The following is a 16,235-nucleotide window of genomic DNA, read 5'->3' on the forward strand; positions in this document are numbered from 1 at the left end:
TGACATGGAAGGTCAGGGGAAATGGGGGAGACTGACCATGTGACCACCATGCATTACATACATTATAAGCTAAACTGCATTGTCTTTCCTCACTTGAGGGTAGCAGAACAGGCTGTAAACACAACACACATATTTGGGTGATGTATGTCTGTCTACCTGACAAATAGTCCAGAAATCACTCACCTTTAGTTCGGTTTCTGTCTCTACTGGGCCCTGAGGGAAACATCTCTCTCTTTATCGCCTTTGCTATATTTACCAGCTACTATCTTTATTAGTGTCCTGTTTGGTGCTAGGACATACAATGGGTTTGCCAGAGTCTTTTCACTGAAATCAGTCTGCTAGCCTACAAATGCTGTGGTAATAAAACCAAAACAGTGAGCTGAAAGAAACTGCAGTGCTGATTCCCTTTCACATTAAACAGTCATTTAATGCACTGTTATTACAGCTTTGTGTTTTAAAGTCTTAGGGAGCATAGAAATGTCTTAAAACCATTTCTCTGCTTCACCTTTGGGCCCCCTCCCAGTGTGCCCCCTGGTGGAACCCCACCACCAGCAAGGCAACATTATGCGGACATTTGCCTCTAGCTCTACTGTTCTTGCAAAATGCTAAGATTGAACGCCAAAGCACAGACCACGTGCATTTCCTGTTTTGAGGAGGACAGAGCACAATCCCAGTGGCCTCCTCCGCAAGGCCAGCAGCGTGTCACTCCGGAGCGGCTTCATCGTGCAGTGTACCTTTAAAGGGTTGCACTCTGCGGACTACGCTTTCTCAGCACCTGATTGTTCCCCTACTCGGCTCAGCTGTGTGTTTACCTTCCTGCAGTGACATGGCATAGAGTCGGAGCGCTGTCAGCAGCAGTAGCATCCCGCACTATGGACGCTCTCCGACGGCAGAAGCGGAGCAGAGTCTGCGCCGCGCTGGACGCAGTGATGCCCGTGTGGGTATTACTGAACATGGTGTCAGGACTGACGGCGGAAGACGATGCAATGGAAGAACTTGCCACCGAGAAGGAGGCTGAGAAAAGTCACCGACAGGACAGCGTTAATTTGCTGACATTCATTTTACTGCTGACCGTAACCATTCTCACCATATGGCTCTTCAAACACAGACGGGTCCGGTTCCTTCACGAAACCGGACTGGCAATGATTTACGGTGAGTTCAGGCTGCATGTTTAATGCACATACACACTGGCACTCTCCTCCACATCCACCGCCGCCTTCCCGCAGGCTTTGCATGATTCGTCCTCCCGTGTGGTTATACTGGCTGCACAGAACTGATAAGGAGAACAACCCGAAACATGAATGTGATTTAAGTCTGCAAAATGCATTTCCACCCGCTCGCATTGCTCCTAATTGGTTGGGCCATGCTAATTTCTAGAAGGTGCTTTGAGCTGCCCAGCCTTGTCTACTCTCCACTGCTGCATGTGCAGGCTGACAGACTGGAATCAGCAGCCCTGACATCTCTGAAGGCACAGTACAGTGTCCTGAGTCCACACTGTCTGTGGTTTCTTAGATTACAGCGACCTTAATGAGTTCTGGAGTGTTTTATCTGCCATGAAACAATTAAAAAATGTTATGTTTATTGCTGTAGGCTACATGAAGAGTATCCTTCTGAAATGCTTTATACATTCACTGTTCTTTTAAAATATTTTAAATAGCCTATTTCAAGCTTTCAGAGCACTTGGCAATGAGGAAAAGAGAGCGATAAACAACAGAAAATGAGAGAACACGTCTTGCATGTGTTGTAGTTACTTAACCTTTAAAATGAAGTGGATGGGCAGACTGCCTTCCATGCCTACATCTCACGAAATGGGAGAAATTGGAGTTTGACAGGTTTTTTTTCACATTTCTCAGGCTGGAGGTTTGTCATTTGCTGGGATCTGGATTTATTTCTGTTCCAGTGAGTTAATTTAGCTTATTTTTACAGGGACACACTCACTGCACCAGCATATTCGCAGCATAAAGTAACGCAATAGTCCATGAGTCAAAATGAAAGTACAACTTGTTTGTGAAATCAACAGAAATCAGTCTACTTTCCTAACGGATATATTCAGAGAGGAACTCTTAAGCCAACAAACCAAAGTCTGTGTTTACTATGTGAAGTTGTGATAAAATGGAATGATCAGAAAGAAACGGGTGCCACAGTGTGTGCCATGTTATTTTGAGCGAAGCCATTTCAATGATTATGTCTCAATACAATATAAAAAATGTAGTAGGACCATATCTGTTTTAGTATTTTTCAGAATGATCCCAGTCAGTCGGCGCTATGCGTGTCACTTGTGGCCCAGAGACTTTTTTTTTTTATTGATGCTCAAAAAGCAGACTGTTCTGTTCTCCCAGTTCAGCTGCATTGTGGTTTAATTTTGCACATTCACAAATATGGAGCATGAGCTCCTGCAGAGAATTATGAACTGACAAAAACAGAAGGTCAAAAACAGAAAAACTGAGAATAATATTAGAGTTGAGATTTATTTTGAGGTGTGGGCATCATTTTACCTCAGGTGCCGATGTAGAGCTCATGTACTGTATATTATGTGTTATATGCAGTAGTTATTATCTATATCCTTATCTCTGACAAGTTCATGATCCATGATGTTAGAGATGTTGTTTTTGTGGACTGATATGAAGTTGAAAAACCTACATTTGTTAGACTACACCAGTATGGATTTGCTGCCAAGTGGAAATCTTGTCACTAGAAAAGTATTCTCTTCAGTAAACTTTTTTTGAACTGGTATATTTAGGACAAATAAATCATTAGAAATATGTTAAAGGAAAAAAGGGTGTTTTCCAGGAATGACATCAAATGCTTATCTTCCTTTTCTGGTACTTCCTAGTTCAAAAGCATGAAACCTCTTATCTGCTGGAAAGAACCTAAAGTTTGTGACTACCGTATTTTGCTAGGGATCAACACAACGGGCAGTTTATTCCTTTGAACTACTTTTCAGGGTTGATCTTCGGCCTGTTGTAACTGTTATTACTTGTGTCTTCGTGTGTGTGTGTGTGTGTGTGTGTGTGTGTGTTGTTAAGGCCAAAGCCAGATTGTGATGTACAGACAGGTGACAAATGAAAGGACAAACCAACATAAAGTGTCTCAGTACGGTGCTGGGCCACCATGAGCCACCAGAACAGCTTCAGTGCACATTAACGTTGACTCTCCAAGTCTCTGAACTCTACTGGAGGGATGAACACCATTCTTCCAAAAGATACTCCCTCATATGGTGTTTTGATGATGTCACCCCAAAATCTCCCATAGATGTTCAGCTGGGTTGACATCTGGTGACTGTGAAGGCCACAGCATCTGATTCACATCACTGTCATCCTCATCAAACCAGTCAGTGACTCCTCATGCCCTGTGGATGAGGGCGCTTGCTTATTCAGGTTTTTCCTTTGATTTGTCACCAGTCTGTACGTGGTTAATCCTCTTCTACGAAGAATCACCGAGTGCAGTGCCAGCAGCTTGGTTGGCCGTGCCTCTTGCAGATATCTGCTCTCTAAACAGAAGATTTATGTTCTCTGACTGCCTGCCTCTTTCTGTTCTCCCTACAAGCTTCTGTTTGCTATCACGCCTTTTCTTTCTTTTCTCTGCTGCTCTCTGTGTCACTCCTTGATGCTGAGGGCTTGTAACGCAGAAACATGATAAATTAGAAGCTGACTTGTTTGGCTTGGTGATTCTTAGTTTTGGATAACTGTAGATTCTTTTCTCCACGTCAGCCAATTAATTGAGAAGGATATATTCGTTGGCAGGTTTGCTGGTAGGTGTGATTCTGCGGTACGGCATCCCTGCCACCAGCTATCACAACAAGACGCCCCCAAGCTGCTCGCTGAAGAACGGACCTACCAGCACCCTGCTGCTCAATGTCAGCGGCAAGTTCTTTGAGTACACCCTGAAAGGGGAGCTCAACTCCAGAGAGATTCACAATGTGGAGCAGAATGATATGCTGCGCAAGGTAATGGTCAGAAAGAAACATTCTTCAATTCTGAATTTGACAGTTTTACCTATTTATCTACTTCATGTTTTTTCCAGGTGACGTTTGACCCTGAAGTGTTCTTCAATATATTGCTGCCTCCTATTATTTTCCATGCTGGCTACAGTCTAAAGAAGGTGAGATATTACATGTAAAATCCAACAGTTGTGACTGTTTTCAAGCTGAACTTTTATGATACACAGAAACCATGATGATGAGAGCAATGTGGACACGCTGTATCTGCTGCCACAAACTGGCTGTCTCATTGGACAGATGGTTAGCTAAGAGGCTCTTATTGGCCAGAATGTGAGAGTGTTTAATTTTCACTCAAGTGGCTCTTTGGAGGGGAAGTCCAGAGCAGATGTCTTTCGTTTCCTCTCTGGCTGCCAAAGAAAAACTGTGCACACTGACAATATGAGCAGTTTCTGCTTTTGATCTAAGTTTTTTCGTCTCTGCTTTTGATTGCTATGGAGCAAGAGATTGGTTTTATCTGGAGAGTCCTTGGGGGTCTGCTCTGTGCTTTTTGTGATAGAGCATGCTATTTATGTGTGAAAATTGTTGGTTGTAGATCTCCTGCATAGGTGCTTTAATATCTTGACCTTGAAATAATGGTGAGTGAAATGTGTTTAACTAGTGACACGGTGAAAAGTTTGGACACACTTTCCCACTGAATTGAATGGGAAAGTGTGTCCAAACATTTGACTGGCAGTGTAAGTTCGTAACTCAGCCTTGTCCAGGTATACAGTGATAGATGATATAAAGTAGAAGTCATATGAATGAGGAGAAAATGCCTTGGGCTTTGTTACTAACGCATTCTATAAGAATCTGACCATGGGTTATAGGATAGAAACCAATTCCCTTATTTGTTCGATCCTCACTCCACCATCCTCAACTGCAATGACTTCTGGGCCAAGTGAGGAGCGAGGAACAAGGAGGCTGCTGGAGAAGCCATGAGTGAGGACACATGAGAGCATCCTTTGTGGAAGTTTTTTGCGTACCAACACGCCCCTTTTAAGGGAAAATCAGTTGGGTGATTGGATGCTTCAGATGAAGGCTCAGAGGAGAACGTCTGATGTCGGTATAAAGTGTTTCCTCTCTCTTTGCAGTATTTCCTCGCATCTTACGTGGGAGGGACTAGACATAAAGAGTATAAGGAGTGCAAGTGATGGAAACATGGATGCAACTGAGGGAATTGGGGTTTTTACCCTTACTGAAGTGGTTCAGTTCTACTTTGGTTTCAGCCTTGTAGCGGCGTGGCTCTAGAGATGGTAGTGTTGTTCTGTTGTTTGGTCAATGGTGGGAAGTGGTGCGACATCCTCCATATTTATATAAAGTCAGTGGTCCAAGCCTAAAATATCTCAGCAATTATTGGATGGCTTGCCATGAAAAATGTACAGATATGGTCCCCTGAAAGGGTGAATCCTACTGACTTTGATGGTCCCATAACCTTTCCTCCATGGCCTACAGCAGGTCACTTTTCACTTCTCAACATCTACTTGGATGATACGCAAAAAGGATTGGCACAAAATTTTACAAAGGTATATTGATGTTCACCACAGGATGAATTCATAATTGTATCAATTTACAATGAAACATTGTTTAGTTTACAATGATTTTAATTATTTTATAACCAAATACCTGCAGAACATAAACAAAGCTTTATGATGGTTTATAGTGACTGGACAAGCATGTTTTGACAGGCAGTTTTGTTTCTTTAGAGAAATGGGGCTCCACAGTGGACTCTGCTGAGTCAAACGGTATGCCTTAGAAAACAGGAAGCAGCAGGAAAGCCTGTCAGCCTTACACTATTAGAATGTTTTCTGAAACTCTATTGGTGCAGTAGTTCATTTTACACACAGTTACTACCAACCTCAGAGAGAAACTGAGAAGGATGCAGTGTCAGCATTTCTTTGGACCTTACATGTCAGTTCACTTAATCTTATGTTTTTGATCTTCTTAGTACACAAGATGTGCAAATGTTTGCATAATTACCTATATGTCATCTCACTGAGCTGGCAAGAAAATCTTTACTATGGTTTCCTTTCTTTTCCTTTTTCGTTCAGCCAAAAAGTCTCTCCTGACAATCGCTGAGAAAAAGGCACATTTCCTTCAGAAATCTGATTCAGCATTTTGTTCTCAGTCAGCATGGTTGTAGTAGCCTGGTTTGGAAGTGAACCAGAGAGAGCGTTGTCTTGTGCTGCTTGTTTGCTTTGCAACCAGTCAAACAGCTGAGGTTGTGTTTCTTGGCTTGACAGGAGGACTGGACTGCATGTGTCATTACTGCCCTGGAGCCTTTGTCACAATCTCCAGTGTTAAGGAGTTTGCTTTGTAGAAGGAAGCAAATGTCTGCAAAGCTTGAGGATGTGTACTTTTTGAGAATGGAACACTAATGCCAAAACTTTGTACACTTGCCATTATTCCCTTCCCTTATCTCCCCCTTTTCCAGAGACACTTCTTCAGAAATCTGGGCTCCATCCTAATGTATGCATTTCTTGGCACTGCCATCTCATGTTTTGTTATCGGGTGAGTGTACACTTTCTGTTTATGAAATATCAGTTTTGGGAACTCAGTGGATATCAGTGAGATCAAACCTTTGTGCTGGGAGCTTGACCAGAGCATACGTTACCTTTTGTTCTCCTCTCCACTGGCTGTGGGTCCCCAGGAATCTGATGTATGGTGTGGTCAGACAGATGCAAGTGATGGGACAGCTAGCTGACAAGTTCTACTACACAGATTGCCTTTTCTTTGGTGCCATTATCTCTGCTACAGACCCGGGTATGGTGTTCACTATCAGTCAGTGCAGACAATGGAATGGACATGAAATGATCGGTGTGAATGTTTTTAATTGCTCTTCTCTCTGTATTCTGTGCGCAGTGACGGTGTTGGCCATCTTTAATGAGCTCCATGCAGACGGGGATCTCTACGCACTGCTGTTTGGAGAAAGTGTTATGAATGATGCAGTTGCCATTGTGCTTTCCTCGTAAGTCACATTTCTATCTTATCAAGCCCACATATAGGCCTGTATGATTACCTGTATTACCTGTATGATTTCTGTATGGCTCATTTTCCGCCCTGATACTAAAATTCAACACTGAAGTATGAGAGAGAGCAGCTGCTTTGCATCAGTGCTCCTCCTGACAGACAGACAGCACCCTGCCTCCCTCTACTGGAAGTCCTGCTATTAAATCTATTATGACCGGTCCATTTTGGTACATACTGTTTGTAAACAAACCAACTGAGAAGTCAAGGGTACAGTGATGCAGTTATTTTCCAAAAAAAAGCCTAAATGAGACCTTTTATTTCACTCATAGAAAATATCATTGACAATTAATAAATTTATGACAAATAATAAAAATGACTTCCACCTTGTGTTTTTTGTGTTCCAGGTCTATTGTGGCCTACCAGCCCAGTGGAGCTAACTCACACATGTTTGATGCCTCAGCCTTTTTTAAGTCAGTGGGGGTTTTCATTGGTATTTTCAGCGGCTCCTTTGTAATGGGTGCAGCCACAGGAGTCGTCACTGCTCTCATATCCTTCTCTGATACATGCTTCAAAATAAAATTCTGAATATATATTGTCTAATTTACAGACTAAATTGTCTCTTGAGAATAAAAAGTCCAAACCACAGTTTTTCTTTAACTCGACTCCCACGTCACCAAGTTCACCAAGCTGCACTGCTTCCCACTGCTGGAGACGGCCCTCTTCTTCCTCATGTCCTGGAGCACCTTTTTGCTTGCCGAGGCCTGTGGGTTCACAGGTGAGCTATGTCAAGGCAGGGGAAGTGGTTGCAATCTGAGAAGTAGGCACTAGACATCTGTGGTCAGGAGAGTTAAAAAACAAAACAAAAACAAACCCTTGTTTTAGAACAAAACTGTAGATTCAGTAAGACAAGAGTCATAAAGCTATGATACATCAAACTAGGTGCACCCTAGAAATACATCAAACAACAATACAATAGGTAAAAGAAGATTTGATTTATTTATTCTTTCAAGCATATAAAACAGTTGATATAACAACACACATTTTTACAAACAATCCAATATCAATTTGCTTATACCTAGTACATGCTTGAATGGAGTAGGAAGAAGTCAGACTTATCCAGTCCTACCCCATGACATCATCTTATCATCATTGGTTTGCATGCAATAAATGATTCACTTCTACACACACACACATTATACTAAAAAAAGAATATAACAGTGTTAACATTCCTAAAATTACACAATTGATATACTAAAGAATGGTTTACAAAATATAATCATTGAGCCTGTTCTTGCACAAGATAAACACTAGCCTGTGATTTATACAATGATTCATAATTCCCAAAATGCAAAAATAGGTAGTCAGAGAGTCCGTTAAAACTTGAAAATCATGTCCAAGAATGGTCACTCTTGAGGTTTCTCTGGGGGTCCAGGTCACTGTTTCCTTTCCCTTAAGTGCATATAGCATCACTGGACTGCTGACACCCTCTTAGACAAGCTCCCTCCTCAGGGTCTGGGAGCTGTTTAGGAGGGTAACACGCCACACATCAGGCCAGGTCTCTCCTGACAAGGTCAAGGGCCAACCCCAAGCTGTTTGTCCCTACAATCAACTATTAACATAAACCATGACGAACAGTATTTAAATTTGATTTTTCTTGTGCTGAATATACACCCACACTACACATTTTCACACACAACTTAATTTAATAATCCCTTTGTCTCTTTTGTCAATGTCCTTTGCCCTCTAAATGTTATTTGTGTTGCAATTTAAAAAAAAAAAGTCTCAATTAAAATGTTAAAGTCAGCTAGAGATGCCAGCTTGTCCAAGTTCAGAGCCTTTTGTAACTTACTCCATTTGAGAGGAGCAAAGTATTTAAAGGCCTTTTTCTAAGCTCTGTTCTGTATTTAGGGAAAAAGTGAATGTATTCACTAAACTATGATGAGCAAAATCTTATTCATCTAATAAACTAACCTTTTCGTTTTCACCTGAATAGCTTCTTCTTATTACAGGCCTTCTCGTTCTTCATGACAGAACATTAAAGGGCTACCTTAGTGATTTACTGTTTCATTTTATAAAGTTGGGGGACTCTCTCAAGTGACAGATAAAATAAAAAAAGAATGGTCAAACTAAATAAAGCAGCAGGGTCAAAGATATCCTGACTTGTAATCTCTAGTGTGGGTGGATATCTATAAACACTGAATCCTAATAATTCCCATAATGCAACTTAAATTGCAATTTCCCAGCCTATTAAATGTCCATGTCTTTTATAATGCAGGTTTTCTGTAAAACATTTGAAGTCTTAAGTAGAACAACCATGATATCCTCAGGGTTATCTTTCCAGGGCTTGTGTTATGCTAAATAACTTAATCATGGGCTGTTTAAACTAAATGATGGCAAATCATCCATCTGTTATACAGATAAAATGTGACAGGGACTTAATGTAAATACGGATAAGTCAGCTGATGTGCACGTAGATGAAATTAACAGAATATGAAGCATATGAGCAAAGCAGTAAGAGGGATGAAAAGCTAACATTTTGCTGCTGATGCTTCCAAGTAGATTCATTGCTCCATTGCTTAATTATACAACCTACCCATTGCAATACACTCCATTGGAATCATTGTTTTAAATGTGTACTAAATGTCTGTGTGTGTGTGTGTGTGTGTGTGTGTGTGTGTGTGTGTGTTGTCCTACAGGCGTCGTGGCTGTGCTGTTCTGTGGCATCACACAGGCTCACTACACCTACAACAACCTCTCTGAAGAGTCTGCAAAGCGCACCAAGCAGGTAGCATCTGTCTACATCCTGCACAACGAGCTGCATTTAGTTCCGACTATTTTGAACCCCCTTATAGTATGAAGAAGGTGCTCGGCCCCGGTGTCAGACGGCCCCCATGATCAGCCTGCTGTGACCTTAATCGGGGCCATCTGAGGACATCCCTCCTGACACAGCTCCTTAAATTCACAGGGGGGGTTCAGTCTCAAGGACAGGGTACAGATTAGCACATAGACAGCATGACACATTTTGAATCAGCACTCCCATGGCAGGCTTTTATTATGCAGTTTCAGAGAAAGCTATGCACGCATAGTGCAGTGGCAAAGTTAAAGAACTCCACATAGATTAAAAGAGGAAATGGTGAATATTCTTCTTCTCATTCTTAATGTTTTGAGGTTTTTAAGGCCCCTTCTGTGGATTTTTATTTTCATACTTGCTGTGTCTTCATCCAGCTCTAAATTGAAATCATGATGAAGGTGAATTTTTTTTTTTTCCTTGCAGCTCTTTGAGGTCCTTCACTTTCTGGCTGAGAATTTCATCTTCTCCTACATGGGCTTGGCTCTGTTCACCTTCCAGAATCATATTTTCAGCCCCTTTTTCATATTTGGGGCCTTTGTATCCTTTTAGTGCACACCAAGTATGCTTTTTGTTTCCAGTCAGGACTACCCCTTTGCCAGAATTAGACGTTTCCTCAGCTGCAGAATTGGGCCATAGTTGATGAATTGGAAGTTGCTGTGATGTCCCTGTAGGCAGGTCACAGTCAACCCCAGATGGATTTAGCCCTCAAGTCCAAAGTCAACGTCCCTTGAGGGGAATTATTATCCCCTTTCCCTCAAAAAGGATAATCATATCTAAGAAAGATTTTATTGCTTCACTAAGAAGTGTACTGTTAATTAGGTCAGGGCACCATCAGTCTTACCAAGTTGGGCTAAATGTGAGTCAGATTTCTTGACCTGCCTGTCAGATTGCCATATTCATTGGAAGAGCTTTGAACATTTACCCGCTCTCCTTCCTCCTCAACCTCGGCCGAAGGCACAAGATCAGGGGGAACTTCCAGCATATGATGATGTTTGCAGGTATGAAAAAGCCCCACCAGCTTTTGTTTTTGTCTTACCAAGTCGGGCTGAATATGATCAGATGATTTTTGGATATGACCCTCTGCAGGTTTGCGAGGGGCGATGGCGTTTGCCTTGGCCATCCGGGACACGGCTACCTACGCTCACCAGATGATGTTCACCACCACACTGCTTATTGTCTTCTTCACTGTCTGGGTGTTTGGTGGTGGGACCACGCCCATGCTGTCCTGTCTGCACATCCGGTAACATAACATTTTTGTGCTGTCAAAGAAAATCATCTTCAGTTCAGCATTACCTTTACATTTGTGAACATCTATATGTCATCACTACTAAAATTATTCTTATTATGAAAGAAGGGGTACCCAAAATTCACCACAAACATTCCTGCAGTTTTGCCTCTCCTGAGTTAATTCCTCAAACAATGAAAACTGTGACAACTGATTGATTGAGGAATAACCTAGGTTTTGGACAAGTGTTTTCCTTCCAAGATGACAAAATACAATTCTTTGTTAAAAAAGTGATTATAATTAGTATTTTAGCTATTCTTTTATCTGACACTGATCAAAATGAACATTCAGTGAAAGTATGACGAGATTTCTAAAAGCGAATTAAATTTTCATGTTCCCAAAAAAACAATGCATAAATTTTTCTCCTTTGTTTCTGTATCTGGGACAATGAGGTGAGTTATCCTTTGAGACCATGTACATAGCTTAGTACATCATGATGCATTTTCATCCAAGGCCATGGAGAACAAAAAGAGCCCACATTAAGCATATATTGGCCTACAGAGGTAAAACTAAGTATTATGCCATAGAAATGTATAAGGTCTGGGAAAACAGCTCTCAAAATGTGCAGTGCAACAACAAACCTTCATCAACATTCTGACATAAAATGCTGCCAAATAAAAGCTAGCTTGTTTGAGAGCTACATGTAGCCTTAGCTATCACTTTTAAAAACCTGACATTTTGGTTATACAGTGGATTCCACTTTACATAATGAGCCAGTATCTGACTCCAGTTATCAGGAAAAACTGCTGAACTCCTGCTAAAGCAAATGGTAACTAGCTCAACATTAGTGGAATAGCAGAGACCAGTGTCTCAACTTTTGATAGAATTAATGCTAATTGTTTAGCTACCTATAAAAATCACATATTTAAATGTATAAAAATTTTAATGTATTATTTTGACTTGGATTTAAATGTGAATAGCTGGAGGACAGACGGAAAAACACACAGCAAAACAGATATATTTAGTTTCTCTATAGAGTGTGACTAATTGAAAACAATATTAAATCTTAAACAAATTAAAATGGCCAAGATACTTAGATGAGAGATTCTATTGCAATATTTTGTGGTAAAATAATTCTAAATAGACTTAATAACAACAGCCAGGTTTGCCATCTGACCTAGAAACTTAAAACCCTTTGTTTTCACTGCTTCTGTGGCTGCTCTTTGCCTCTGCAGGATACTTACCAGTTTGCTCTGTGTTTAATGATGCATAACTAAATACTTCAACAGCATGCGACTCCTTTCCAGCTGACATGATTCATTTGATCTTGTCCTCAATACCTGTGGTGGTATTGGCCAGGAGATGGGGCCAGAGCTCTCCCTGCATCTCCACCTCTAAGGACTTTCGCCATAGCTTTTAGGTCACTGGGACAGTGGTTACATCACTGAAGAAAAAAGGATTTTTATTTTCTACTATTGAACACAACGTTGTTCCTGAGCCAGAGGTGACATCAAATTTACAGTTGAGATAGCTGTTGATCACCAGGCCCAACTTGAGATATTATCAGTGGTAGGACTGGTGCTTTAGTGTTTTGCTTATATTGCTATCTGTCTGTGTGTAGCCCAGCCTCACTTATTTTCATCTGAGCATGAGGCATGGGGAGTTTCTGTTTGTCATGATAAAGCAGATTATGGGCTGGCAATGTGTGTGACAGCAGCCCCTCGCAGCCTAATCGAACAGGCTCTGTTTAATATGAGTAATGCCTCTTCGGACCGAACAGAAACTATTGTGCTTGGTGGAGGTTTAGAGTGCTGCCAAAATGTCCAAGTGAACCCATCGCCATAGTGACTGGGACATGTGGTACACAGCAGGCAGATATCAGCAGCGCTCCTCTGTGATCCTGGTATTATTCTGTGTATATGAGCACACATTTACACATTTTAAATTTCTTATGCAGGACACTTTCATGGTGTTGAGGAGCAGCAGGACATCACTGAAAACAAAGTGATTTGATCTCTGTTACTGAATTGTGCTCTGCATACATACATATACAGTTTAATTGAATACTAGCAGATAAAATGGTCTGTTTGTCCTTTATTTTCATTATGACAAAATCCCCTCACTAGGAAGTCAAATTGCAGCAGAAGGTTGATAAGCAGGATGTGATGGACAGCTGGTCCTGGGCTAGCACACTTGAGAGGAGTGTGAGAGGAGATGCTGCTGGTTTCTGTTACTGGGTTTTTAAAAATGGTCTGTGAGCAGGCAGACATGCAGTGCATATATGAATCCCTAAAGTTCAATGCAAAAAATTCTGCTCCTCTTCTAGAATCTACGATTGCTGAGTTTATTTCCATTTTGTATTATATTATGTATTGTATTATATGAGCATTTAGCTTGGATAGTGGGAGAATATCACTGCAAAAACTAGAAAAGGAAAACATTTTTTGAAGACGGTGTAAGTGTGTATGGAGCTGAACATCTGTAGCTGTTGAAATACTGAAAGTTGAAGTTGCAGTCACAATATATTTATCTAAAGGAACTGGAATGATAGTCTAAACAGAAGTGCTAACACCTAACCTTTAATACTTAAGTGGTAGTCTAAACACAATTAGGGAAAAAGTTGGCCTAGCAGTTAAAATGTACATGTTTAAAAAAAGTGAAATACTGAAAGAAGCTGAAGTGACAGTCAAAAAACAAACTGGAATGGTAGTTCTCAAAACGCAAGTTGCAAAAGAAGCTAAAGCTTTACATTAAGTGTAAGAACTGAACTAAATTAAAGTGGTGAATGGAGCTGGAGACCCAGCCTAAGCACTGAAAGGAGTTAAAATCTCAAGTGTGACAAATCAAACTGGATGTGTCGACTGAGTTATAACCACAGTAAAAGAGGAAGAACTGTCAGTTAACCAACAGAAGCAGTGGACCTGTCAGTGATTTGTAAACACTGGAGGCTGCAGAATCATCAGTTGAAGAGTTCTAGTTATTTCAATCAGTATTTTATGTATATGCCTGAGCATCTCCCGAGCCTCTGTGCCAAGTCTAAGGATTAGTGCATGTTCCTAAAACACAAAGATCATATTTGGCCTTGAGCGTTGCCAATTACTGCTTTTAAATCAGTGAGTATTCACTGGCAGCTGAAATGCTTTTATGTGAAAATATAGAACCTTGAAAAAAGTATCAATTCCTCATTTGTATCTAATGCTAATGTCAAAGTTCTCAGGTTTTGTTGCATTGTGATTGTTCCATTTCCTCAAATGACTATCTAATAGAGAAGGTGGCTAATTTTTACACAAACTGAATCATTCTAAAAAGCCTACAGTAATGCTTAGAACTCTAATGTGCTCGATACTGAGTGGGTATGTTTATGATGTAACAGATATGGGGACAGAACAATGTTGCAGGAACAGCGATGTCAACGTGGAAAGTACTGCAGGTGCTATATCTTAACATCTACAAACTCTTAGTAAGTGGTGTTGGGAAAGCATGCAGTTGCTTCAGATGGGAGTCTTTCTTTCTTACTTTTGTTTTTCTGGTGAAGGTGAGCATTGGGCATCTGTAAGGGTCATGAAAAAATCAAGATGAGAGATTCTCTGAAAAAAATTTCATGTTTTCCACAAAGTGGTTCTTCTCACAATAAAAACAGACTGGATTCTTGAGGAGCACATTCACTGGCTGAATCTGGAAACCTCAGAGCTAAGAAATTACTGGGCCACACACCAGCTCCACTCTGGTGGAGGACCTGGTGCTTGAGGAGTTACCGTAGTGTGATCAAGGGCTTTTTTTTCTGGGCTTTCTCTGGATGATGTGAAAACCGTTTCTCTTTCTTTTGCATCTCTGTGAACTGCACTCTGCTTTGCACTGCAGCGTTTAAAAGCAAACTCACTCAATTTGTTCCCCAGAAGCAGCTTGACAAATGTGTGACGTGATCTGAAAAGTACGTGCAAAAGAGGAAGGTAATGAGCAGAAAGAATGTGTGTCATGAGGGTTCCTCCATTTTTACTCTGTCTAGGGTAGCATGTCTGAAATAGAGGTCAGAAACCCTGCAAACAGAATAGCTTGTGAAGAATAATTGATGGATAAAAGGAGAGGAGTGGATGAGAGAGAGAAAATGCTGTTGCTCATTCACTCAGATGGGGTATTTCCCTTAATGACACTCATGGAAACCTTTAAAGATGACTACACACATTAGTAAAATTCTAGTCCATACAGTGTCAGGGTGATATAAAAGACTGCACTTCTCTGCCTTGGCCTCTGTCAACAAGGATTAGACTCGGCTGCTCTAGAGCTTATATGAATTAAATCTGTCTTCATTTTAATCCTTCTCTGCTACTAAGAGCCATCATGTTGAAATTATTTATGAAGACTGCAAATATGTGGTAACTTTGATGGAATAGTCGCAACTGACATCACTCATGTTAGTATGGTAAAAACGCTAATGTCAGCATGTGGTTAGTCTAACATAGCACAGACTGGAAAGAGGAAGTGACTGCTCTCACTTAAGAAACTGCCATTTTTTACACTTGTTTTTGTATCCTACATCCTTTTTTCAGTCAATATGCTGAGCTCAGTTTTCTTATCTAACTCTTAGCAAGGAAGCAAATAAGCAGATATTCCTAAATGGCAGACTATTCCTTTAAATATCAATTATTTAAATATGGTACACACTAAAAATCACTCTGTCATGGGCACATAACCACACATACTATTGCATGATTGATATAAGGGGATTTTTTTTTTATATACATACAGTGTATGTACATAAAAATCTCCCATTTGCCCCCCACTTCGGGATGGTCTTTCCTTCCTTCAAGCTCAGGTCCTCTACCAGAGTCCTGGGAGCTTGAGGGTCCTGCGCAGTATCTTAGCTGTTCTTAGCACTCCACTCTTCTGGACAGAGATCTCAGATGTTGTCCCTGGGATCTGTTGGAGCCAGTTTCCCAGTTTGGGGGTCACAGCCCCCAATGTTCCTATTACCACGGGGACCACTTGTGCCTTCACCTCCCACATCTTTTCTAGTTCGTCTTTCAGCCCTTGGTATTTCTCGAGCTTCTCGTGTTCCTTCTTCCTGATGTTGCTATCACTTGGGATTGCTACATCTATCACTACGGCCTTCTTCCTCTGTTTGTCCACCACTACTATGTCCAGTTGGTTGGCCATTACCAGTTTGTCAGTTTGTATCTGGAAGTCCCACAGGATCTTAGCTTGGTCATTCTCAA

The 16,235-nt window shown here is 41.0% G+C and overlaps 1 protein-coding gene across 2 annotated transcripts in view; it reads left to right on the forward strand.

Moving 5' to 3' along the window:
- Positions 1–320: 320 nt before the first annotated feature.
- slc9a7 (solute carrier family 9 member 7) overlaps positions 321–16,235 on the forward strand; it is a 31,463-nt gene continuing 15,548 nt past the window's right edge. Inside the window, exons 1-13 of one of the 2 annotated variants that reach the window (XM_020603479.1) lie at positions 321–1,152; positions 3,744–3,946; positions 4,024–4,101; positions 6,411–6,487; positions 6,627–6,739; positions 6,839–6,944; positions 7,351–7,492; positions 7,616–7,721; positions 9,643–9,731; positions 10,221–10,334; positions 10,684–10,795; positions 10,884–11,037; positions 14,396–14,452. In XM_020603479.1, coding sequence (XP_020459135.1) covers positions 873–1,152; positions 3,744–3,946; positions 4,024–4,101; positions 6,411–6,487; positions 6,627–6,739; positions 6,839–6,944; positions 7,351–7,492; positions 7,616–7,721; positions 9,643–9,731; positions 10,221–10,334; positions 10,684–10,795; positions 10,884–11,037; positions 14,396–14,452 — 1,631 coding nt within the window. In that variant the 5' untranslated portion in view covers positions 321–872. The remainder of the gene's footprint in view (positions 1,153–3,743; positions 3,947–4,023; positions 4,102–6,410; positions 6,488–6,626; positions 6,740–6,838; positions 6,945–7,350; positions 7,493–7,615; positions 7,722–9,642; positions 9,732–10,220; positions 10,335–10,683; positions 10,796–10,883; positions 11,038–14,395; positions 14,453–16,235) is intronic. The other variant, XM_020603480.1, reaches the window with a different exon arrangement.

This window comes from Monopterus albus, unplaced genomic scaffold, assembly GCF_001952655.1.
Source record: "Monopterus albus unplaced genomic scaffold, M_albus_1.0 scaffold61.1, whole genome shotgun sequence".
Taxonomy (NCBI): Eukaryota; Metazoa; Chordata; class Actinopteri; order Synbranchiformes; family Synbranchidae; genus Monopterus; species Monopterus albus.